At 38.5% G+C, this 25,167-nt stretch overlaps 1 protein-coding gene and 1 non-coding gene across 3 annotated transcripts; both read left to right on the forward strand.

Moving 5' to 3' along the window:
- Positions 1-2,993: 2,993 nt before the first annotated feature.
- KPNA4 (karyopherin subunit alpha 4) lies at positions 2,994-23,331 on the forward strand. 2 transcript variants are annotated; one of them, XM_057421813.1, is made up of 16 exons: positions 2,994-3,038; positions 3,882-3,971; positions 4,063-4,092; positions 4,172-4,224; positions 6,641-6,736; positions 6,873-6,958; positions 10,182-10,268; positions 11,165-11,334; positions 11,429-11,473; positions 12,809-12,940; positions 13,166-13,294; positions 14,924-15,028; positions 16,636-16,707; positions 17,754-17,916; positions 20,227-20,321; positions 21,413-23,331. In XM_057421813.1, the coding sequence occupies exons 1-16, from the start codon at positions 2,997-2,999 to the stop codon at positions 21,509-21,511; spliced, it is 1,494 nt and encodes a 497-aa protein (XP_057277796.1). In that variant the 5' UTR covers positions 2,994-2,996; the 3' UTR covers positions 21,512-23,331. The 2 variants fall into 2 exon arrangements, with proteins under 2 accessions (XP_057277796.1, XP_057277797.1); XM_057421814.1 differs by lacking the exon at positions 16,636-16,707.
- On the forward strand, positions 13,603-13,922 carry LOC130605991 (small Cajal body-specific RNA 7). The gene has a single exon (XR_008973847.1). It is a non-coding gene; the product is annotated as a small Cajal body-specific RNA 7 (non-coding RNA).
- Positions 23,332-25,167: the final 1,836 nt, after the last annotated feature.

Raw genomic sequence — 25,167 nt, forward strand, 5'->3', positions numbered from 1 at the left:
TAAGTTGAGACTGCTTTCCTACTTATAGTTGTGTTAGTGCAGACTGAGAACTGAATTGGGGAAGTCCTACAATCAAGGCAGATCTTACACAGAACAGATGGGAGAATCTAGCTTGACAGTGCCACTTGCCGAAGAACCATTATACCTGGCTTTCTGCCCTTTGAGCTTTTTTCCAGAAGGCCACACAAGTTGATCATGAGTCTGCTGACCAACCTATCTGTTCCATTTCTAGGCTGAGGTGATGATGCTATGAGCTAACTTCAGCTCGTATTTGTTGTGTGTTTTTTCTTCCTAGGAGGAAGAGCAGTGACAAGTTGACCAGTAATAACTAGTTTGTCAACAAACTGTTGTTTACACAGAAAGTTATTTTATTGGAGCCTTATTTTGGTAAATTGTTCTTGAGTGACTTCACTAGTTGCTTGTCTTTCATGTGAAGGCATTTGTGAGTCCAGGTTATGCAGGTCATCCTAAGAAGCAGGCAGGAATTAAAACCAAAGGCCTGTCAGCTTATGTCTGGAGGGAGAACACTCTTCTTGTTCCAGCAAAGTATTGATAGTTCCAGGATTTTTTTAAAGTCTGATTAACTGCCTTTATGATTTTTCAAGTAAAGAAACTTCTAAATGACATGTCCCAGGCTTTTTTTTTTTTTTTGAGTATTTTTTGGGTCCACTTACTTGTCCCTGTATCTCTATCACATACATACATGTGTGTACTAGTACTGAAGGTGTGTTACCACCTGAGTTGGGATATATTTCCTTTTCGGCTCACTAGTAAGTGCAACTGTTACTTTTTCATATCCTTACAGCTTAATGTCTTACAGGTGGTGTCCTAGTAATTCAGTCTTCTACTCCCTTGAAATGCACATTGGATGTTGGTCAGCAACAGGTTTTCTGTGACCAGTAATGTCAAGATTCAAGTCTGGCAAGAAGAATCCTTCTTGCAGTACAGCTTTTTAGTGGGTATGCTTATTTTGTTAGGTTGCAGTAGCACTTTTAGATTGGGAAGGCATTAATTGTCTAGTGAGATCAGCAAGGGCTTGGTACAATTCTGCACTCTTATTAGCAGAGATTTTCATCTTTTATTTTCTTCTTGAATATGCCAGAGTAGGAGACTTTGGAGAAACTACCTTGAGCACTACATTACAGGCTGAGAGCAAGAGCCTGCAGTAGATAAGTCAGTTGTAAAGTTGCAACATCTTTCCGAAGCCTCTAAGTGGTGGGTGATATCCATTAGCTTACCAACTTCTCCAGGAAGGCAGCAGCACTTTGAGCACAGATGAATGGCTACCGAGTGCTGCTTGCCTTTAGCTCTCTTCTTAAGCTGCCATTCATTACTCAGGTGGAATATATGTCTTTGCTGCTGAATCGTAGAGTGTGCTATCCTGTTGCATGGTTGCTACCCCTCATCCTGTTTTTTGCAACCTGTGGTGCGTTGAAGTGATGTACGCTACGGAAAGCTGAAGCATGGGCTGCCAGGTGATGATGCTAGTAGTCTGTAACTGTATGTATGCATGTGTAAGGAGATAACTGCTGGAGAAACTTTTCTGGTTTTTGCTGATACAGAAATTTGAGATGGAGCTGTTGAAGACCATTAAAATGTTATTTATGTATTTATAAGACCAGTATTAGATTAATTAGGAGAATACATATTGGACTAGAAGAATGTTAAGATTATTAGTGAAGTATAGTTTTTCCTCTTTAGAGGTTATACCGTTGAGATTCTTGCTGTCATATGAAGAATTCAAGAAGTACTTCAGAAGTTTACCCAGCTGTGGAGAGTAACTCCGTAGCACTGGAATAAAACTTACTAGCATACAACTAGTGTTCAGTGTCAGCTGTTTGCCGTGTAGCAGAGATGACTGACTTTTTAGGTTTAAAACTGAAAAAGCCATGAATATAAGCTGCTTTACACTTGGCTGTTAATTCTGATTTTGATTGGCCAATTGAATCAACATTCTTTGAAGATGCACATATCTCCTGGAAACTTGATTTGGTGCTTTTCAGTGTGGGACGGTTTGCACTTGCTTATTATAACTCTTATCTAGTCATCCCAGGTGCCTCAGCTGCATTGGTGTGCTTGTATACTTTGTCTTTTAAATATGGGAAGCTATTGTGATGTGGGGCTCTTGAGCTTTTTCCTTCCTGTGCCTGTTTTCTTTGTGATGAACTGCATTTTAGTCCTCAAGTGATGAAAATTCTACCCCAGAGGAGTGGGGAGCCATCATTTCTTTTCCACCTGCATCCTTTCCTGCTCTGTTCCTTTTCTTGTAGTTCTTTGTTTGAGAAGGCAAACTGCCTTGCTCAGAACTGGGATATTTTTCAGATGAAATAAGTGTTATTTTCCATCAAAACAATTACATTTCTGAAAGTCTAGCTTTTAATTGTTATTTTCAGAGCTGTTTCTTACTGCTGTTCAGGTTTCTTAGCTGTTCCCTTTCCTTGTATTCTCTGTTAATGCAGTCCCTTACGCTCTGGTATTTCAAGCTTTCTCTAGGCTTGTGAATGGTTAAGTCAAAATAAAAATGCAGTTGTTTTTAATGTTATTCACTCTAAAGTTCAAAGTCTAAAATAAAATCACTTTTTTCCCTCCTATTTTCACTTTGCATAGTAGTAACACAAGCAGTAGTAAACCAGTTTAAGTATCTTTACAATTGACTTTTTTAAAGTGAATTCCCTTAATGAGAGCTGTAGAGAAAATAAAAATTGCTCTTGCAGTGCAGGGGGTTTTCTTGTCAGGTTGTTTATTCCTGATCCTGCATACCCTTTTTTTCTTCAATATGAAGATCTAGGAGGTGTTATTTCCTAGTAAAAATAAAAAAAAATAAATAAACAAACCAAAACCCACCAAAAAAAAACATATCTATTTCCTGATGGATTTCTACTTACATAATGACAAATCCTGTGTGTATGAGTACTGTTTAAAGTTCAAAACCTTTTGTCATTACTTGGTCTGGACTCAGAACATAATGCGTTCTGATTTTGATTCTTTTTCAGACTATGAGAAGACAAAGAAATGAAGTTGTTGTGGAGTTGAGAAAGGTGAGATAACTTGGCATTAGTCTTGCCAAAAAGCATTTGGCTATGTTCACATTTCAGTAGAATTCAAGAGGTTTTGATACAGGCTAAAAAAAACCAAACCCTAACCCAACTGTTGTGTGTTCTTTCAGGAGTCCACCACTAATACCATTGTTAAACTATCTATTTGTCTTTACTAATTCTGCAAAGGTACTTGGTTTAGAAGGAAGTTCTGATGTTACCATACCTTGTACTAGAAATTCCATAATTTTTCTTCTAGAACTTCAGGATTTTATTTGTGATCTATTGAAGGGAATAGTGCTTGCTTCTCCAGCTAGCTTTTAATTCTAAAAGCTTAAGAAAAGGGTTATGTCTTTTCCTTTGAAAACTGGGTGTGCTTACTAATCTGTAGACAGAAAGCTGTTTACTTTCCCAAAACATTTCAATACACAAGTAGGAGTGGAAGAGGGAATGTGTGAAGGGAACACTGCCTAGGATTGTTGAAAACCTAGAAAAGTAATCATAACTTGTTTTGTTCGACTTCTGGGATGAACAGAAAACTGGCCCCTGACAATTGCCTTGTCAGTGTGGACTGATGTGTGCACGTGAAACTTCCAGCAAAAGTAGTTACTGCTGTACATGAAGTTGAGTGAAGGATTTTTCTAGGAAGAAGTGATATCCAAAATGTGCTTCTCTGTGCAGTCCTTTCCTACCTCTTGAAATTTTGAAATCCCTTTGGAAATTTTGTCAGTGCCAATGAAAGCATGTTTGATTATTGTTTAAAACAGAAGCTTCTGTTTCCTTCTTAACATGCCCCACACCCCCTAATCAAAGTTTTAAAGGTATTAAGTATTTTTTCTCTTTAAGAACAAAAGAGATGAGCATCTTCTAAAGAAGAGAAATGTTCCTCATGAAGATATTTGTGAAGATTCTGATATCGATGGTGACTTTAGAGTGGTAAGAATTCATTAAACTCTAAAGCATATCCTCTTTTTATGTACTTAAAAGGCATTTTAAAATTCTAACTGCTTTTGTCTCTGTTTTCTAGCAAAACACTTCTTTGGAGGCAATAGTACAGGTAAAAAAATAATTTGTTTGAATATTTTTTTTGTGTTGTGGTGACAAATATATGAAAAGTCTAAATTCTCTTGTTTTAGAATGCTTCGAGTGACAACCAGGGTATACAGTTGAGTGCTGTGCAGGCTGCAAGGTAAGAACACTTTTTCCCAAATACATTGGTTTTATTCTTATTTTCTCATGCTTTTAAATTCAGAAATGTGTTCTAATTTAACTAGAACAAGCGTGTCCTTAACTGTTTGTTGGTTTGGGTTTGGTTTTTTTTTGGTTTGTTTTTTTGGGGTTTTGTTTTTGTTTTTTTTTGTGAGTCTGTTTTGTGTTTTTTTTTTTTTCTGGTTTTGTTTTTTTTTTTAACTTGATAAATAGAACTTTACAAGAAAAATCCAAATTCTGAAGTCTTTGAAGTAATCAGGATTTTCATTGCAGTAAGATTTTACCATAATGTAAGTATTTGATTGTTCTCTCAAGTAGAGAGAAGTAAGTATTTGATTGTTCTCTCAAGTAGAGTAAAATAGACAATTAGGAGGACTATAAAGTCTTTAAACACAAGAATTGGCATAATCCTTTTTTTAGTTTTATTGTAGATCAGGCCTCTAAAACCACTTTTTGATTTAAGAGGAATTCTGTGCAGTTGTATATGTTTCGGAAGTGGTCTTAAAATACTCTTTAAGAGCTTTGCTTGCATAAATCCAGTATTTAACTGCTGTTTCCTGAACTAGTGGTTGTAGTAGAAATCTGTTTTGTAGCAGAAAGCTACAACTTTGCATTTGTTTACCGTCTGTGGTCAAGAGGGTTCATTCATGTGCAAGGGAAGATTTCCAGATTGTAGAGAAGTTGGGTGACTTTGGAGTTACTTTGACTTTTGAGAGTTAATGTGTTTAAAACTGGTAGGGGAAAGACCAGTTTCGGTGTCCATTTCCATTGGGCAGCTTGCCTTCACTAAAAAGGCTGATCAGCTCAGGGTAGTATCATGTAGAACATCCTATTTACTGCAGGTGCTTTAAACCAGATTAGACTGAAGAATGCTGAATTGAGCCTGACTTGAAATGTGGAAGTGTTTGTGTGGATTTCTTCCTATTGTAACTAGTTGTTTGGGGTTGTTTTTTTTAATGGAAAACTAATTTAAAATTAAAACAGTGCAGTTTACATCGTTGGAAAGGCATTAAAGTATATTTTAGAGCTGAAAACAAATGCTCCTCTGTCTTGATTGAATCTGTACCATCCTTTGGTCTGAAGCTGGAACAGGAAAGGAAAACCTTACCTGAGTAACCCCTAAAACACACAGTTAGAATACGAGCAACAGAAAACTGATTAGAAGTGCTTAAGAAAAAGCAAAATCTAAACTAAATACCACTGCCCGACCCATCTCCCCGAACCTGAAGTTTTATTTAATTCTGGTAGTAGAGTTCTCTACCTGTTTGAGCAAGTTGTTTGTGAATAGACTTCACTATGATTTTGTTACTGGACAAAAGTGTTAAGACTCTCTAAGTACACTTAATTTTTATAAGCTTGTAGATGTAAATTGTCTTCACTTATAAAAGGAATCTCCTTTACCTTATTTAGAAGTTGAAAATGCGCATCTGATTATTACAAGAGTTTTCACATAATCTGTGTTCAGATCTTCCCTATTGTGATTGCTTAGTTTTGCAAGGTATTTTGTTTTGCTGCTCTGGCTTTTCTTATCTCAAATTCTCTTTCCCCTCTAACACACCACTGGTCTTGCAGGATAAAGCAGTAGTGGAAAGCTGATTTCTAGTTACTGCTGTTCTGTCATGCCTTTCATGTGTTTGTGAATCAGCTGATGTATGAAGAGATGACTATATACAATCTTTATTCCTATTGCTAGTAAAAATTTTGTGCAACAGAAGTTGTCTTCTCCAAGAAGCTTCCTTCTTTCTCCTTAATTCCTTTGCTGCAGGAAGGTGAAGCTAGAGGGTTTAAAAATTGAAACAAATATGTACACTTCTGTTCTTTACAGTAGTACTTCATGAATCTTTGCTCTCTGAAATTATATCCTTAGTAAAGAAGAAACAAGTTTCTGCCTTTCCCATCAAAGCAGCCAGGATCTGTTTATCTCCCTTGTTGGGTGGAGGCTGTAGGAGGGTGTAACTGAATAATAACTCTGGTGATTTTTATTTTACTGACTGGTAATACATCTTCAAAAGCAGTCAGAAAATATGGCAACCAAAATGGGCAATAAGTGTAATGGCTTCAGTTTTTTGATAGTTCAGTAATTCAAGTTTTGGAGATGAACTGTTTTCACTTAAAGTGGAGAAAACAAATCTTTCTTCATCTTTAAGAGTATGAGACACGCACTGGGCAAAAACTTCCCCACGCAGAATATAGTGCAGCACTGGAATATTTTGTCTGGAGAGGTGGTTGGATCTCTGTGCTTAGAGATTTCCAAAACTCTACAGGAAGCCATTACTGACCTGATCTTGTGTCAGCAATAGTTCCACTTGGAGTGCAAGTTAGGCCTGAACCTCCAGAGATCGTTTTACAATTTCTTATTGTGTTATTTAAGTTTTGTGTTTTCTCCTCTTGAACAGGAAGCTGCTTTCCAGTGATCGCAATCCACCAATTGATGATCTAATAAAATCAGGAATATTACCTATTTTAGTTCATTGTCTTGAAAGAGATGACAAGTGAGTATTTCTAAAACTTAAAATGATTTAATTACTGCGAGAATTCTTGGTATTTAGCAGTGTGCTTCTGGCATCTGGTTTGAAAACTCATGTTACAATTTTTATTCTTTCCTCCCCCCCCCCCCTTGCTTTGCAGTCCTTCTTTACAGTTTGAAGCTGCCTGGGCTTTGACAAACATTGCCTCTGGAACCTCTGAACAAACACAGGCTGTAGTTCAATCTAGTAAGTCCAACAGTATTTGATCATTGATAAAGCACCCACTATAGTTTCCACAGAAATAAGACAAATCATCTGAATGATACTGTAAAGCACATCCACATGCCCGTTCCTCTCTATCTCAAGCATGTTCACCAATCCACATGTTAGGGTTGGTCCTTTCATGCGATAGCCAGGATGGCTGAAACTGAGTTGTCAATCACAGGCAAGTTGCTGAAGGACCTGCCCATGAAGTCTCCTGCCAGATGTTCTACCTCTTCTCTGGCAGTCAGCATCAGTTGAAGCGCACACCTGCTTTTATTCTTCATTTTCTCAGATTTTAAATTCAGTTGGGTTTCCTAATGGTGAGTAATGTATTCTGGAAACTCACACTATTTTTGCAGAGTTGATATCTGCTGGTTTCCAGTTTTCAAATTTAAAACAAACCCAACAGAAAGTGTGAAACAAAACCAAACAAAAAAAAAACCTCCTATGGAGGGATTTCCTATCTTATTGTGAAGAGGGAGGAAAAGATGTGGACCAAGGCCAGAGGTTGCCATATCCCTCTGGCCTTATCCAGTATCAAATTGAAGAAAACACGCTGTCCTTCATAGATTGAGGAATATGAAGCATGGAAAGAAATGGTTGTTAGGCTTGAAATCCAACTTGCCAAGCAAAGCAAATTTTCTTCTGTACCTAAACATGACCTAAGTCTAAGTAGTACTTCTGTTGGTAAAGCTGAACTAAGTAGAAGTGTCTGCAGGCTTTCTGAATAAAACAGCAGAGCTTCCTGAGACCATGGAAGAGTCAAGAATACAGTAAATCAAGTTTTTGCCTGAAATTTAAGGGGGGGAATCCATGAAGTGTACGTTACATGAGATACCAGTAGCTTTAAAGTTCTAATGGTTAGAATTACTGTTGTATTGCAGTGCATGCTGCCAATACCATTAAACATACTGTGCTTTCAACAACTAAAAGACACGGAATTATGCTTGGTCTTTTTTGTATGGTTTCCCCCCCTCACCCCCGACATTCGTATATTGATTTCTTTTTAGAACTGCTTGGAACTTTTATTCCATGTAGTAAGTACAGTTTCTAAGAGGTGTGCTGGTATTTGTGTTGGAATGTCAGTACTTGTTACATATATTCCAAGACTTCCCCCCCCCCACCACTTCAGTGATCAAAAATAATGTGTTTATGTTGTTGTTGTTAGTGCTGAGCAGGTACAAGCTTCTCACAAACTTTATATTTAGGAAATGATAGGTCTTCATAAGAAAGTTTTTAGCACCATTTTCTCTGTTAAATGACCAGGTGTGTTTCAAAATCTTTAACTGGAAAAAATGCTGAATTCTCTACAATGGATGTGAAAGAATTTAACACAGGTGACTTGAGGTTAAAGGAGTTGTTTGTTGTTGTTTTTTAATGGAATATATGTTTTATTACTTCATTGGTTGTAAGATCAGTTCTTTGGTTTTGCAACCTCTCAATGTTAAGAACCTGTTAACTTGGATATAGCTTTGGTTTTAGTATGTATCTTTGCTAATAATTCTAATGTTCCTTTTTCCCATCCTCCTCTTCCTTTCCCTGTTGCATCCCAAGTTTTCTTTTGGAAATCTAATAAATGTATAATCTGTTCCACACCTCTGATCTAGAATACCTTTTGTTTAAGCCTAGCTTTTATAAATGGATTGAAGATGAGTGCCAGATGTAGTAATGGTTTATTTTGGTGATGATCTCTGATTTAGCTAGGTCTTCATTTATGCACTGTATTAGCTAATTTAATAGCTATAACATGAAAGTATGGTTTATTTCTTTTGATGATATATTTCAGTAGAAGAGAGAGACTCATCCTCAATGTAAATCATTTTTGCTAGAGAAATAACAAGAGATTACAGCAGACTAACTAAAAATACCAGCCTCTTGAAATATGTGATACAAAGTGAAGGAATGCTTCTTGCAGCCTAAGCTGTTGTTACCAAGTCATGTAAGCAAGCACCTTAGTGCTGGGGCTGAAAAAAATAAGGATCAGTTATCTAAATGTGTTGCATGTAGAATATGTTTGAAACATTGGTTAGCTTTAGTTCTCGATATTGGGAGCGTTCTGTCTGACACCAGCATAGGGTAGAAAAGTAGCTGCCTTGGTAACAACTGCAGAATTGTGTGTTGTATTTTGAATCCTTTTTGTACTGCTCAGTCAGTTGTCCCATTGTTTGGTGGTTTGTGGTTTTTTTTGTCACATAGTAGTATTTGAAACTACTACTAATTTGAAATACTAATTTGAAATATCTAAGTATTTGAAATCTCTTGGGTAATAAATTTTAGATTGAGTAGAGTCAGAACTCAGTGATATAAAAGTAAACTTCACATTGAGGAGTGCATCTGTATTGACATTCAGGAGGCCAAGATGACTAGATCCGTGGGAACACCTGCTGTTGCTTTACACATACCTTCATAATGGTTATCAAAAGATAGTGAATGCAGAATTGGAAATACTAGGGAGAAGCACACACTGACGTGGCACTTAGTGCATTCTTGTGGGCAGTAGGACTGCTTCTCCGGCAGTTTATCATGTGTCTGTTTGTGTGTGCTCCATCAACCAAGCTTCCTTTTGGTAGAACTGCAGGTGATGTTGATTGGTGAAGCATTGCCTGGAGCGCTGTGCTGACAATGTATACAGCTGATCCCTCAGTGGTTCAGTTTCTGCATCTGCTGAGACTAGCAACTGGCATGTACTTTACTCCTAGTAAACATGCGATGTAGGGATATCAGGTACTGTAAACTGGAGATATTGAAACAAATTTAAACCCCTGTCCTCTTATACCTTACCAGTCAATAACGTAGATGTAGACCTACTGACTCTGTCAACTTGAATGGGTGAGGTTGGTCTTAAATGGTTACTACTTTGCAGTTGTTTCTGATTGATAACGAAGCATGGAATTTCTGGATTCAGTAATTAATAAATATAACTAAATTTTGAGTTCTGACAAGCTTCAGTAAACTTGAGGCTTGTAAACAAATGTCAGGTTATTTTAAGAGATGCTTTCATAATATTTTGAAGTGTGGACTCTCTAAGACAGCACTAAAAGAGGAACTGTTGTGTGGTTTATTTCAGTATCATCTGAGAAGTCTTGGGTACTTAATAGGCAGGAAAAAATCTCATTTCTTTGAAGAGCTAATTATGTTAACTCTTGTCTTTTAAGAGAGGTGTATTTCTTAACAATTGCATGGGGTTTGGTTTTGTGTCTTTCAGATGCTGTGCCACTTTTTCTGAGACTGCTCCATTCACCACATCAAAATGTTTGTGAACAGGCTGTGTGGGCTTTAGGAAATATCATAGGTTTGTGTGACTCCTCCCACTAAAAAAAGTTCCTTTTGGTGAACTAAGACTAAACTAGGTAGGATTTTGTGTGTTAGAGCTTAGATGCTCAACTATGAGAAAAAAGGCAGCTGTTAGAGTGGCAATTACCTGCTTATTGCAGTTTTCTCTGTTGTGTATCAAGTTCTAAAATTTTGCCTGAGTGTACAAACATTGTGTTTAATTCTAGGTAAGTTGTGATCATTTGATTTTTCACTTGATTTTTTTCCTCCTCTCCTGCAAGTATTAGTTTTGTGGTTTACAGCCCTGACTGTGCTTGCAGTGCCAGAGGACTAATACTGGTTCTGACATGCTGAGACTTCTACAGTTTTGTATTTTTAGAAATGCCTAGTCCTTAAGCAAACCAGCAAAATCCACAGTAGTGTAGCTGCCTGAAGCTGTTAGTGGTAACACATTCAGTACAAGTCAGATGCTGGTTTCAAGGCAACTGTAGTGATACCTGGACAGTGACAAAAGCATATTCAGATATGAGGAAGCCAGTATCCGTTTTCAGGCAATTTTCAGCTAGCTCTTAGGATGTTTTAATGTTGGAAGAACACAGGGTTTATAATTGGGACTGCCACCCCTTTTCCCTTGCCTACCACTGTTTCAGCCTGTTATAAATTAATTTACCTTGTTTAGAGTAGTTCAGAATGAAGTAATTGGGCAGGCAGCCACAGATCCTACTTAAGCTTTATGCAAGTGTCTTTATCATAGAGGTATCTTTATAGACATGTGTCTGTCTGCATTTATATCTTTCCAGGGCCCATATTCTTTAACTTTGTATGTGTTACGTAACTGAAGTATGCAGAAATCAGACTTTTTGAGAATGGCATGGGATGAGCTTTGTATTCATAGTTCTTTGATGTCTCAAACAGGTGATGGACCCCAGTGTAGAGATTACGTTATTAGTCTTGGAGTAGTGAAACCACTGCTGTCCTTCATCAGCCCATCTATTCCTATAACTTTCTTAAGAAATGTTACCTGGGTCATGGTCAACTTATGCCGCCACAAAGATCCTCCTCCGCCAATGGAGACTATTCAGGAGGTGACTGAATTACTCACTGTTCAGTGTAACTAAACTGAAGTTGAGTAATTGTCTGCCTTAAAAATAACTGTCAGATGCTTCTTTCCCTCCTTAGATCCTTCCAGCGCTCTGTGTTTTAATTCACCACACAGATGTAAATGTAAGTAATGCCACTTAGAGTTTTGTGCTCTCATGTAATTTTTCTAACTGAAGTATAAAGCTTGCCATAATGAACTGTTTTCCTAAAAAAAAAAAAAAGGAATAATCAGTGATGATCTCTGACATTATAGCAAACTTATTTTGGTATCTTTTAACTGCTTATTTTTAAGTATCATTATGATTTTTGCCTGGTATTTCTCTGTGTCTTTGCAAGTGCTTATTTGCATGTACTTTCCCTGCACTTAAAAATTAAATGCAGTTTCGGTTGTATTCCTGTGAACAGTTTGTTTACAGATAAATACAGGGTTGTTTTTTTTTGCCAAGCACTTAAGTTTGATGTCATGAAAATCAGTGTAAATGAAAGAAAAATTAGTGTCTGCTGCATATATAAAACATCAGCTTTAGATGTAACTTCACAGTTGTTAAATGTGAACATTGGTTATTTTAATAGTGAAGTAAATGAGTCAAGATCTACTGAAATTATGAAATAGGTCAGTGTTCTGCCTAAATATAAGCCAGAATTGTTGAAGATTGCTTGCTTCCTAGTGAAGTTGTAGCTCAGTTGTCAAAGTTAATGGCAAAAGTGCTTTACCAAAGTAAGTTTAAATACATTAATTAAAGTTTGGCTAGTAATTATACTATTTATTGTATACAAGTAGGTGAGGTTAATCTTACTTGAATTTCTTGAAATGGCTGTGTTTGTGAATCCGTCGAGTTGTCAGCTGAAATAACGCTCAGTTTTTGTGTAAGCTGTCACTTGAAGTGTTCAGATTTACTTCTAGGGAAATTGGCTTTTCTGTGTGTGAATACACGTGTGTGCTCAGAGGAAATTCATTGTAATTTCTGCTATTCAAAGCCTTAAGTTTTGGGGTGGAAGAAGAAATTAACTCGATGCTGTAAGATGTGCAGTTTGTTTGGCACTCTCATTTGGTTTGAGAGTGCTGCATGCTCATAGTTTAATATTTGCTAGGGCTTTATCTTCCTTCCAGAGGTGTCTTTCATATCTCATGGTGTCTACCAGTATTTCATAAAAAGAGCAGATATAATTGAATTGCTTTCATTATATCCTTCAGAATTTAAGCTGCAGTTAGCAGTTTAGCTGTTGCTTAGCTGTTGTTTCTTTTACCTCTGTGTATTCTTTGGGGCTGGAATAGGTTGAACAGCAGTTGCATTTTTGATTTCTGTAGAGCGAAATGTATGAAGTTTATAAAACAAGGTGGGGTTTTGCTGTATAGCATCAATTCTGGCCTCACAATGAGAGTTGTTTTACATTTTCAAGCACATTATTTTCTTATTAGACTTTCAGCACTACTTACAAATAATTTTTTACTGTTAGATATTGGTAGATACAGTCTGGGCACTCTCATATCTAACGGATGCTGGCAATGAACAGATCCAAATGGTGATTGACTCCGGTATAGTCCTTCATTTGGTTCCTCTTCTCAGTCATCAAGAAGTCAAAGTGCAGGTACGTTTGAATAACTTTAAGGAAGTGTTGCTCAAAATCTAATGCTAGAGGAGGTAGCTGGTTTCTTTTTATAGTTCATGTTGAAGTTTAAGAAGTACTTTTTCCTGTGTGAAATAAAATTTGTATAAAACTTTTTTTTTTAAGCGTTACTATTTAGAAGTATGTGCTCAACTAGAAAAATCTTTGATTAAAAGAACTCTTTTTAAAGAAAGCATTATTTTTCAGACTGCTGCGCTGAGAGCTGTAGGAAACATTGTCACTGGTACCGATGAACAGACACAGGTAGTTCTGAATTGTGAAGCTCTTTCACATTTTCCAGCACTTCTGACACATCCCAAAGAAAAAATTAATAAGGTAAGTAACTGTAGAAATTTCACCCTGCAGCTAACTGTATTTGGCCTGGCTGTCTTGGATTCCACATAATGTAGTGTGATAGAGATTTAAGTAATTGTCTGGTTATACCAGGCAGGGTGCTGAAATTTTTCTTAAAGTTAACACCCATAGAAAAATCTGTAAGGAGCTGTAGACTTGTGCTTGACAAGAATGTTGTTTCCTGCTTCTTCTCACTGATTTTTTATGAAATCCAAGCTTTGTCTTACTGTTTCAGCTGTTGACATAAAAGTTCTTGATAAGTGAAACGTCACTAATTGAGCTGACTCTCTTGGAAGTGATGAAATAGAGATAATTGGATGTCTGTTTGAATGGAGAGTGTGTGTGACAAATGGAATTTAATCCAAGTGAGGCTGGGGGTGGGGTGTGGGGAGTATGTGTGTGCATGCATGTATAGAAAAGGCTTTAAATGGGGGCACTGATATTGCTGTGCAGATTCCGGAGTGCATCTGAGGCATGTTGTTAAGTTTTGGGGTGCCAATTCACAACATTGCCAATGATTAAAGCCCAAAACAAGCCTACCAGGACAAGCCTAGGCATCCTAAGTCTCTAACAGGTTCATTAATGAAAGTGATCCTGTGATCTGATCTGAGAGATGCAGTTGAATGAAATGTGAGAATTTCTGAATCTCTTGTCGAGAGAAATACTTGTCTAAAAAGTTGTCATGCCAGGCAAGTTGAGAGAAGAAAAGAATTGAGTAGGATTGATGGAGGGTTTCTGGGAAGGGAGAAATTCATCAACTGTAAGATTGAAAGAAGTTGATACTTTGAATATACTTGAAATTGTACATGAAACTGTGTTTGTTATTTCTTGACTAACGTATAAATTCCCTGTTAAAATGGGAGCTGGGGACTCTTGTTTGATGTAAGAATCCAGGTACAGTCTTTGGATTAGTTCAAAATTTCAACTGTTGAGGACTGGGAGGGCCCACTGGGGCAAAGGTATCTTCTTTACACCCTTTCGTAGCATCTGCTGTTGTTTACTTCTGGAAGGGGAGAGTCCTGGGCTTACGAACAGAGAGGAGGGGTCATAAAGGATCATAGAACTCTACAGTATTTTTGAAAAGCAAGCATTTAAGTAATGTGTTGTGTTTTGACTTGATGCTATGAAGAGAAACATTATGCAGGAGGTAAAGAACACATTGTCTTCTACTGCTCTCACATCTGGAAAACATAATGCTCTGGTGCATTTTGAAGCTTATCTGTCAGCTGAAAACTGCTAGAGCATTCATTCTCAGTCATGGAATCAGTTATGCTCACTTGTAGCCATGTGACTTCTTTTGTCTTTGGATAATTTTTCCTTTAATCTGTGGATTTGGAGTACTTGGTTGTAACTTGGTGACAGTGAAAGACTGAAGGGTCTTGTGGAGTCTCCTAAGGTGAGACTGTCTTTGTTTGTTGCCTGTATGCCTAGTCTTTTTACTAGTTCAGCTGTGTACAATCAAACCAAGTACAGAACTTGTTTGTGTTTAAGATTGGCTATTGCATGAATTGCAGAACTGAAAATGCATATATAAAGTCATGCCAGAGTAGAAATAAAAGGAGGTATGGAAGACTATCTGAATTAATAATCTCTCACATTTTTATTTTTCAGGAAGCAGTGTGGTTCCTGTCTAACATCACTGCAGGAAATCAGCAGCAAGTTCAGGCAGTGATAGATGCAAACCTTGTTCCAATGATAATACATCTTCTAGATAAGGTTAGATAACATGAAGGTTTTAACAGTTTGTTTCCTTAATTGGGGAAAGTGGCATTGGATTCCTTCATGTTTTTTTACATTGTGCTGTAAATGTGGTGGGTAGGGGTGGACTATATACTTGAGCAATTTTCGTATGTTGCAAGATAAAATGCGTTACTGCTGATACTCTTTTGTGAAGTGCTGTGTGAGATGATGAGTGCCAGATGTATTGGGGAAAGGGAGCAGATCAGGGGATCTTGGGTCCTTCTAAGTCTCATTTAAATTATTTTTCTGGTTCTGTAAACAATGGGGATAAAATCTTTACTCCTGTTTGTGACGTGAAGAGGTCTGGATAACAGCACTCAGTTAGTTCCCAGCATTTTGCTAAAGCTTGAAGACTTCTTTTTTTTTCCCCCATAGTATCTGGAAACATAAGAAAGTGCTCAACAGCAGTATTTAGTAACTTAGTGTTAACTGCATTTATCTAGTCTGAGTATTCCAAATCAAGATCTGTGACACAAGATTATGGACTGGGCTTATCCCATCCATTTTTTTTAAACAAGTAAAACTATATCACCAAAAAACAGGTGGCCATAGAAATTAATTGTAGCTTTTGTGTGCTCAGTTTTTCCCACGGAAAAGCCATGCTCTGTATAAGTGTATGGATGTATGCTGCTTTTGTGTAATAGACAAAGCTTGTTGAGATGACTGCTTCTATTTCATTTTCTGTTAAAGTCAAGTAGTCACTCGCAAACACTTCTGAATGCTTTTCTTATGTGTTTCCAAGCCTCTCATTGCTTGTTGAATATGAGAGATTGAATGCTAAGGGGTCACATCATTTGGGACTTCAGTGACCTGTATTCCTATTCAGCTGTTGGGTGTTAGTGTCTCTTAAAACAGTAGTTTCCAAGCCACTTTGTGATCCCAGTAATCTGCCTTGTGAGAAATGAGGGTAGTTAAAGGCATGCTTTCAAATGGGAACAGTGCAACATTTTTATCTTTTAAACACTTCCTACTTTTTGCTTTATTCCTTACTTTCAATTTTCTTTCTTGGCGTGAGGAGGGAAAACAAATACAAAACTATACGATATGTTCAGCCACGACAGAGATGAAATATCTTGCTTCAGTGTAGAAGCTGGGGTTGAGACTGAAGGAATACTTTTCTCCTAAGTAACATACAGCTGTTCGCAGATAGTTCTATTAACTGCTAATTCATTGATCACTGAGAAAAACAGTTGGAGGCCTTTCTTTTGAAATTTAGTAAGCAGACTCGAGTGACTTCAGAGGCTGACACTGTTACAGTATGTCCAGTGGCTTATCAAAATTGACACACTTGCTGCTTATCTCTCACTGTAATATGTGACAGCTGTTAAGGAATGTGAGAGAGTGGAATACTGCAGGGTTGTTTTGTTTGTTGGGGGTTTTTTTTGATGCAAACATATTTTCCTTCCTCTGCAAGATTAAAGTAAAAACATGGTTGCAGGGAAGGGATGTAGACTCAAATATCTACAGGATTTGTTAGTTACTTTCCTTCCTTACTCATGCAGAAAGAACTGTAACGAATGGTAGCTTTTAGTAGAATGCTGCATAACTAAAAACTGAATGATTATTCATGGTTGCATTTTTAGGGTGACTTTGGTACTCAGAAAGAAGCTGCATGGGCAATAAGCAACTTAACAATTAGTGGAAGAAAAGACCAAGTAAGTAAAACCTTAAGAAAAGGTCCATCATCTTTACTGGGTGCATTTGAGAGAGTACATGAGCTGATTGGTTTTAGACTACTTCTGTGCCAGGATTGTGGCTCTCTGTATTCGTCCACTGTTCAGTAACCCTCTTCCCTTTTCCACAAGAGATTTAAGAGTGAACTTTAGTTGTCAATACTGGAATGACCCAAGGTTAGGAGGGGGGATTTGGATGGAAGCTCTTCTGTTAGGATGGCCTAGGAGCTATGAATGACTGCATTTGGGCTCTGATGAGATTCTTCATAGAATCATGGAATGATTTGGGTTGGAAGGGACCTTAACGATCATCAAGTTCCAACCTCTCTGCCGTGGGCAGGGACACCTTCCACTAGAGCAGCTTGCTCCAAGCCCCATCCAACCTAGCCTTGAACACTGCCAGGGATGGGGCAGCCAGAGCTTCTCTGGGCAACCTGTGCCAGGGCCTCAGCACCCTCACAGGAAGGAACTTCCTAATATCTAATGTAAATCTGCTCTATCAGTTTAAAGACATTACCTCTTGTCCTACCCCTATATACCCTTGTAAAAAGTCCCTTTCCAGCTTTCCTCTTGTCCCCTTTAGGTGCTGGAAGGCTGCTCTGAGGTCATTTGGCATATCTAATCTGTTTTATTTTTCCACTATGGATAAGCATGTGTTGATTACAGAAATAATAGCCATTGAGTATAAACATACTATTTTTTTTCCAAGTTCAGAATATTAGACTTGTGGCAGGGTTGGGGTGGTGGTGTCATTTTTCAAAGATAAGTTTGGAAACTTGTCTAATGCTGAAAAAAATCACAGTATCTACTACTTGGGGTGTTCTAGACTTGAAATATATTTATAACCTTATACATGAATGTTATATTTTAATGTCTTAAAACAAGAATTTCTGAAAGTGACTGCTGTGGAGTACTCTTCTTGGGTAACTGAGTATTTGGCTTTGTTAAACTTGTTTGCACATGTGCTTATGGTGCACTGTTTGCTTCTGTCCCATTCCTGATTTACTTATTTGCTTTTTTCCCCTTAGGTGGCATACTTAATTCAACAAAATGTAATTCCTCCCTTTTGCAATTTGCTGACAGTAAAAGATGCGCAAGTTGTGCAAGTGGTTCTGGATGGACTAAGTAATATATTAAAAATGGCTGAAGATGAAGCAGAAACCATAGCCAATCTTATAGAAGAGTGTGGAGGTATGATGCTTAATCTTTCAAGACTGCTTTTATTTGGAAATTAATGGTTTGCCTTCCCACCACATATATATGCAGTTGGCTTTATTGTGTGTTGGTACAGATGTTTTAAGCAAAACCTATTTTAAGAGTAACCTTTCCGTGCCTGTCAGGTGAATATACTCAGCTTTTACAAATGGATTAAGTTCATGATGGGGAAGCTGGATACTGGCAATGAAGTTTATTAAATGCCAATTTTGTAACAGTCTGGTGTACCTGTTTGTGTGGGGATGGTACACTTAACCATGTACAAGTCATGTCCAGGGGAACTTGGGGCGGGGGGTGGAAATTGCATGTATAACATTTGTAGAGATGGGATAGCTTTAATTTCCTAATGGCTATCTGACTTTCTCTGTATTGGTTGCTATTTAAGTTAGCTCTTGAAACTCTTCAAGGATGAAAGAAGTGATATTAAATTTGGGCACAGATAAAAAGCTGTGAGATTTTGTTAACATGGGGCAGAATAGTCTTTAAAATACAACATCTTGAGGGAGGCAGGGAAAGCTTGATTGTTGAAAGAGAAAAGAGGTGTTCATGCCTAAAGCTCTGATTGTCAGAACTTCAAAAATACATGTGTGCTGTCCTCTTGTCTGCCAACAGCTTCTGCTGTACTGGAGTTACTTGCTTTAGAATTAAGCTGCAAGTCAGTGATAGATGGCGTGTGTGCTACCAACGACAGTATGTGCATTTGAGATGTCTCAGCTTGGGGCTTTCACACCAGGTGCTGAAAAGATGTTTTTGTGAAAAGGGAGCATGTCCTAGTGCTTGGCCCTCACCATATTTCCATAGAGTAGCTTAAACTCTTGTAGCAAGAAGAGAAGGGAAGTACTGTCATTACTGGAACTGTCCTGGAATTACTGGAATTGAGGGGAGAGCAGTGGTTGTTACCTACCTTGACTTCAGCAAGTCTTTTGACACTGTCTCCTATAACTTTCTTATAGGTGGGTTAGATTATAGGACAATAGGGTGGATTATTATAGGAATTGTGGGTTAGATGAATGGACAATAGGGTGGATCAAAAACGGGCTGAATGGCAGAGTTCAGAGGGTTGTGATCAGCAGAGTAGAATTCAGTTGGAGGCCTGTAGTCAGTGGTGTTCCCCAGGGGTCAGTACTGGGTCCAGTCTTACTCAAGTCAGTGACCTGGGCAAAGGGCTGAAGTGTCCCCTCAGCAAGTTTGCTGATGATACAGAGCTGCGGGGACTGGCTGATACACCTGAAAGCTGTCCTGCCTTTCATTGGGAGCTTGATAGGCTGGAGCATTGGATGGAGAGAAGCCTAATGAGGTTCAGCAAGGGCAAGTGTAGGGTACTGCACCTGGGGAGGAAGAACCCCAAATACCAGAACATACTGGGGACTGATGTACAAGAGAGCAGTTGAGCTGAGAAGGACCTGGGAGTATCAGTGGATGACAAGTTGACTATGAGCTGGCAGTGTGCTCTTGAAGCCAAGAGGGACAATAGTATCCTGGGTTGCATCGGGAAAAGCAAGACCAGCAGGTTGAAGGAGGTGATCCTCCTCCTCTATTCAACCCTCGTAAGGCCACATCTGGATTATTGTGTCCGGTTCTGGGCTCCTCAGTACAAGACAAACAAGGAGCTACTGGAGAGGGTCCAGCAGAGGGCCATAAGGATGATCAGGGGTTTGGAATGTCTTTCTTAGAAGGAGAGGTTGCAGGAGCTGAGCATGTTTAGTCTAGAGAAGACTGAGAGGGGCTTTCATTAATGCATATAAATACCTCAGAGGCAGGTGCCAGGAGAATGGTGCCAGACTCTTTTCAGTGGTGCCCAGTGACAGGACGAGGAGCAGTAGCCATAAACTAGAAGTTTTGCCTCAACATGAGGAAGAGCTTCTTTAGGTTGAGGGTGGCAGAGCACTGGAACCAGGCTGCCCAGGGTGGGTGGTGGAGTCTCCCTCTCTGGGGACATTCAAAACCCGCCTGGACACGTTCTTGTGTAACTTGACCTAGGTGGCCCTGCCTTGGCAGGGGGTTGAACTAAATGATCTCCAGAGGTTCCTTCCAACCCTAATGATTCTGTGATCTTTCATACTTTTATTTTGTCATGGTTTGTATTCCTCAGTTTATATTTCCTTAAAACCCTAAGAAGCTTTTACAATTTAAGTATGTCATATGAATTTAACAGCATCTTATTTGTAGTCACTCTATGCCTAGATTTGTTTTTATTTACTCTGATGAAGCCTTAAGTGGGGAGAAGTTGTTTTGACTGAACTTAGTATTTTAGCTCAATTACATTTCTTGTGTATTTATTTGTAGGCCTGGAGAAAATTGAACAGCTACAAAACCATGAAAATGAAGACATCTACAAACTGGCTTATGAGATCATTGATCAGTTCTTCTCTTCAGATGATGTAAGTGTCTAATAGCTCTGCAGTCCATTTTTGTAATTGCTTGTGTTTATAAATATGGTTCAAGATCAAGGCAGCACCTCTGAAGCCTGCTTTGGGACATTTGTTTGGTTTTTCAGTGAAAAATGAGCGCTTATTTGAACCTATTGCATATCTTGCTGTTCTTCATGACGAAGCATCTGAAGATCTGCCTAATTTAAACCCCATCTCTAGGGATTACAGTAGTAGGCTTTGAATAATTATCTTGACTGTCAGCTTCTAAGCTTGATACTTCACATCTGATAAGCTCCCTGCTGACCCGCGTACTGAATCTGAGATTCTGCTTCTTGAGAAACAAACTATTTTAAATATTTCGGGAATTTCAGAGGCAGGATGTGCTGATCAACAATGTTTTCATCTTGAACATGTAACATAAAAGAAGGTTTTATGCACTTTTAAATCAAAAAGGTTAATTGCATATGGAGGAAGTGCAGTCGTGTCTGTGTCATGAAGTGAGGGTTTTCCACTTGAAGAACTTTGGGGAGTGAAAATTACTGCAAAACCAGTAGAGCTCAGTTATATTCATGTCCTGCCCTCCACATTGAAGTTTATTTTGTGCCTTTTTTTTTTTTTTTTACTTTCATATGAACAATAGTATGCAAATCTTGTTTAGCAACTCTCACTTCACATTTACAGTAAGACTTGGAGTTTAATCTAGAGTCAGTTTGGTAACCTGTATACTGCTTATTTAACTGAAAATGGGTTTCATCTTAATCCTTGCCTGATTTAATGGTATTCTCTTAAGAACCGTGATGGTTTGTAAGCTGGCAATAAGGACAATGCATGATTGACAATGCTTTCCAGGAGTGAAAACTACATAACAAGATAAACTGTTGGGTACCATGTCGCCTACCTACTGAATGCGAGCTAAAGCATTTCAGCCTAAAGCGCTTTGTCATTATAGTGCAGTTACTAAACCGGGGAAGAAGAATGGCAAGACTTGATGTTAGGAATTATATTAGGAGAAGAGAGAGAGATGCTTTTCAGGATTGCCCAGCTCCTTTTTGATGAGGCTTTTGTTTTTTCCTACTCACGATACTCTTGTTCTGTTACAGATTGACGAAGATCCTAGCCTTGTTCCTGAAGCAATACAAGGCGGAACATTTGGTTTCAATTCATCTGCCAATGTACCAGCAGAAGGGTTCCAGTTTTAGAGTGGTATTTCGGAAGTTAGGTACAATGCAGCACTGAATAAAAAAAGGTTTGATCCATCAATCTTGGCTCATGGGATCCGCTGCTGCATTAAATCGGGAAAGAAAATGTGAAGATTTCATTTGGAATCACAGAAAAGCCCAAATGAAGTCAAGATGGCGAGTGGGTGCGAGTGAGAATGAGTGGCAAAATGTAATGAAAAACTTCACACTGAATGCTTATTTAGATTGTTCAAAGAAAAAGGGCTACAGGTCAAAGATCTTCAGTGCCTGAGAAGGAACAATGACTTACTAGAGCAATTGGGGGGAAATGCAGTACTATCATCATCAAGCCTTGTAAAGCATAAGAGAATAGGATGCCCACATAAGTCCAAGGAGAATGAGCCCAGGCCTTGCTATGAAGCACCGTGTGAATGGACAACGTTGAATGAATGTCTGGACTCAATGCTGTGGAGCCAGGCTCACGTTTCAAACACGGGGCTCTTCGGTCCTGAAGCAGGCTCCTAGTCCGGAGTGGCGTGTGTACGAGAGTATGGTTGTGATGCTGTATGTGAACGCATGCAAGCTTGATTCACCTTCAGGGGGCTGATAATAAACCTAGTAAATCATCAAAATGAGTTCATAAGTGTTAACTTACACTGGACACACAAAGACCGGTTTAGCAGCAGACTCTGGTTTACTCTTGCAGCCTATGTTTCTTTTTTGTTTTGTTTTGGGTTTTTTTTTCCCCTCTTATTTTTCTTTTAGTTACTTTTCTTTCCTGTATGGCTTATTAGTTGTTTGTAAAGTCAGAATTTCAGGAAGGCTTCCCTGTGCATTTGCACCAGATGAATGTTTGATGTTACGAAAAGCTTTCCATATCATCAAAACTAATTTGTAGATTTTTGCATGAAAAAATCATACATTTCCCTTCAAATAGACTGTGTTGCAGTACACAAGTTGCCATAATAATAGGAAGCAGTAAAATGTGGTAATAAAATCTCATCCTTTTCATTTTCAAAGATAACATGAAGACCTTTGCATGTGGTAATCTACAGCATAGTTCATTTTTAGATTTTGTTGAGTCCTGTAACCAAATGTTTCTGTTGTGGTAGAATAATACTGTGCTGTGTTTCAATGTTACTTGTTTTCAAACTTTGTTTTCTATGAAAATGATATGGAAACTTCTAAAAATGAAATTTGGTGCATATGTACTGCCGAATAAAGACCGAAAAAGAGGTGTGAATAGATGTACAAATCAAGTCATGGTTTGAACACCTTTACTATGCCTAATCCAATTGTTTTAGACTCTTTTTATCTTAGATGTAGGCAGCCGTGAACAATCTATTTTGAGCCACTTTAGAGAGAAAACTTTGTATTTTTAAAACTTGCACAAAAAGGATGCAAGTGTTTTTATAATTGGAATACTGCCTCAGTGTTGAGGTTCTGCACACTAAATTAAAGGTGATGTTACAAATTTGTACAAAATGAACTCTTTATAAGGTGGCTCATTGTAGGAAATGCTGTGCCTTCCCCTTTGAGCACAAGTGTTGCATGAACAACAGTTTGCTATAATAAAATGTACCAGATTAGCCACCATTAGCATCTATATCTACCTTGTGTTTTAAAATCAACTGGTAATTCTGAAACACTGTAGAATGGATAAAGATTATTTTGTGATCATAACTCTTTGTTGGACTAGAGTATTTTTGCAGCATTCCTTGTCATCAGAAACATGGTTAAAGTTTAAAACTAGAAGCAGCGGAAACTAGCTTGTGAAATTTATCTGAGTAGAGTGCAGGCTAGGCTGTCTTGGGGAAATAAACATTAAAACTTGCAACCCAGTTGTATTTGGTGTGTCTTTGTGTATACACTCCAGTTCTCATCAAAAGGTGTGAAAGATCATTTGAAGACAGACACTCTTCTGAATCTTGTCTTGAGTTTTTGTGGGTTTTTTTTGCCTGCTAAGTATCAATGTGTGTTGCAGTATGTTATGTAGGCTTGAGGTAAATAACTGGCTTGGTATAAATATTAAGAAATAACTAATTCACCTAATTATATAGTATGTGTTCAGTACATTAGGGCTGCTTTCATGTAGAATGTAGGGAACCCTTAAAGGATGTAAAAATGGTAGTTTTAAGGGAGTTGCAATTACTGTCATAACACTAAAGTATCTTTGTGAAAGATGTACTGTAGAAAACAGCTTCACTGTTAGAATCCTTTCTTGTTAGGGGTAAGAGGAAAGCAGATGTTCGTTGCAACTTCCGTATTTCAAAAACAAACACAAAACACTACGGCAAGGTGTTTTGGCACTTCCCTTGATATAATTAGAATCATATAATAGTTAGGATTGGAAATGACCTTAAGATCATTTAGTCCTCAACCCCCCTGCCATGGGCAGGGACACCTCACACTTAAACTGTGTCACCCAAGGCTCTGTCCAACCTGGCCTTGAACACCGCCAGGGATGGAGCATTCACAACCTCCCTGGGCAACCTATTCCAGTGCCTCACCACCCTACCAGTAAAAAACTTCCTCGTTATATCCAATCTAGACTTCCCCTGTTTAAGTTTTAACCCATTACCCCTTGTCCTATCACTACAGTCCCTAATGAAGAGTCCCTCCCCAGCATCTGTATAAGGCCCCCTTCAGATAACTGGAAGGCTGCTATGAGGTCTCCACGCAGCCTTCTCTTCTCCAGGCTGAACAGCCCCAACTTTCTCAGCCTGTCTTCATATGGGAGGTGCTCCAGTCCCCTGATCAATCTTGTGCCCCTCCTCTGGCCTTGTTCCAACAGTTCCATGTCCTTTTTATGTTGAGGACACCAGAACTGCACACAATACTCCAGGTGAGGTCTCACGAGAGCAGAGTAGAGGGGCAGGATCACCTCCTTCGACCTGCTGGTCACGCTCCTCTTGATGCAGCCCAGGATACGGTTGGCTTTCTGGGCGGCGAGCACACACTGAAGCCGGCTCATGTTAAGTTTCTCATCGACCAAATTACCTTAAGCTAATGCTGTTCTAGCTGCAGCCTGTACTTTCTTACATGGTTGGTGGTGGTTTTGTTGGCCTGGGTTTTTTTGGTGTGGAAAATTCTCATCACCTGCTTCACAGCAGATCCAATTGTTTGTTAGTTTGGAAGGCTTAAACATTTTGGTGTACACAGGGTGGCGGTATTCTGAGTTCTTCAGGAGCAAAACTGAAGCTAGTTTGTCCAGTGGCTTTTTTCCCCAAAGTTGCATTTTGGGGTAATGTAGTTACAGTGTTGGGGAAAGGGGACTTGCTTGGGATGCCAACAAATAACTTAAAAGACTTCAGAAATACTGATCAGATTAACTTCAAGAAAGCAGAGTTACTTAGGAGTACAATGCTGCTGCAGTGGAAGTCACCAAGTTTTCTGCCTACATATGAAGATGAGTAAATTTTAGCCTCTGACGTTACTAAGCAGTGGAATTAGGTCTTCATTGGAAGCAACTCAGATGTTTCCCTTTTAAAATGACAGCTGTGACATCGAGTGTACTCGGGCAGTTTGGTAGCAGAACACTGCTCTTTGATAGATTGTCAAACCTACTCTTTCAGTATGCTGAAGTAGAAAATAAGCTTTTCAGTTGAACTTAGGATAGCGGATACCTAGAAAAGTATCTTTAAAACATTCTGGGACAAAAATGAATCCATAATACA

Source organism: Pezoporus wallicus, unplaced genomic scaffold (assembly GCF_028554395.1).
Source record: "Pezoporus wallicus isolate ANWC-B61680 ecotype Strahan unplaced genomic scaffold, APGP_CSIRO_Pwel_v1 scaffold_7402, whole genome shotgun sequence".
Taxonomy (NCBI): domain Eukaryota; kingdom Metazoa; phylum Chordata; class Aves; order Psittaciformes; family Psittacidae; genus Pezoporus; species Pezoporus wallicus.

What these genes read in the sequence shown, in the direction of transcription:
- KPNA4 (XM_057421813.1), top strand. Translation starts at nt 2,997, where the DNA reads ATGAGAAGACAAAGAAATGAAGTTGTTGTGGAGTTGAGAAAG. An exon ending in TTGTTGTGGAGTTGAGAAAG is followed by an intron (nt 3,039 to 3,881) that starts GTGAGATAACTT and finishes TTTCTCTTTAAG; the next exon opens with AACAAAAGAGATGAGCATCT. An exon ending in ATCAAGAAGTCAAAGTGCAG is followed by an intron (nt 12,941 to 13,165) that starts GTACGTTTGAAT and finishes ATTATTTTTCAG; the next exon opens with ACTGCTGCGCTGAGAGCTGT.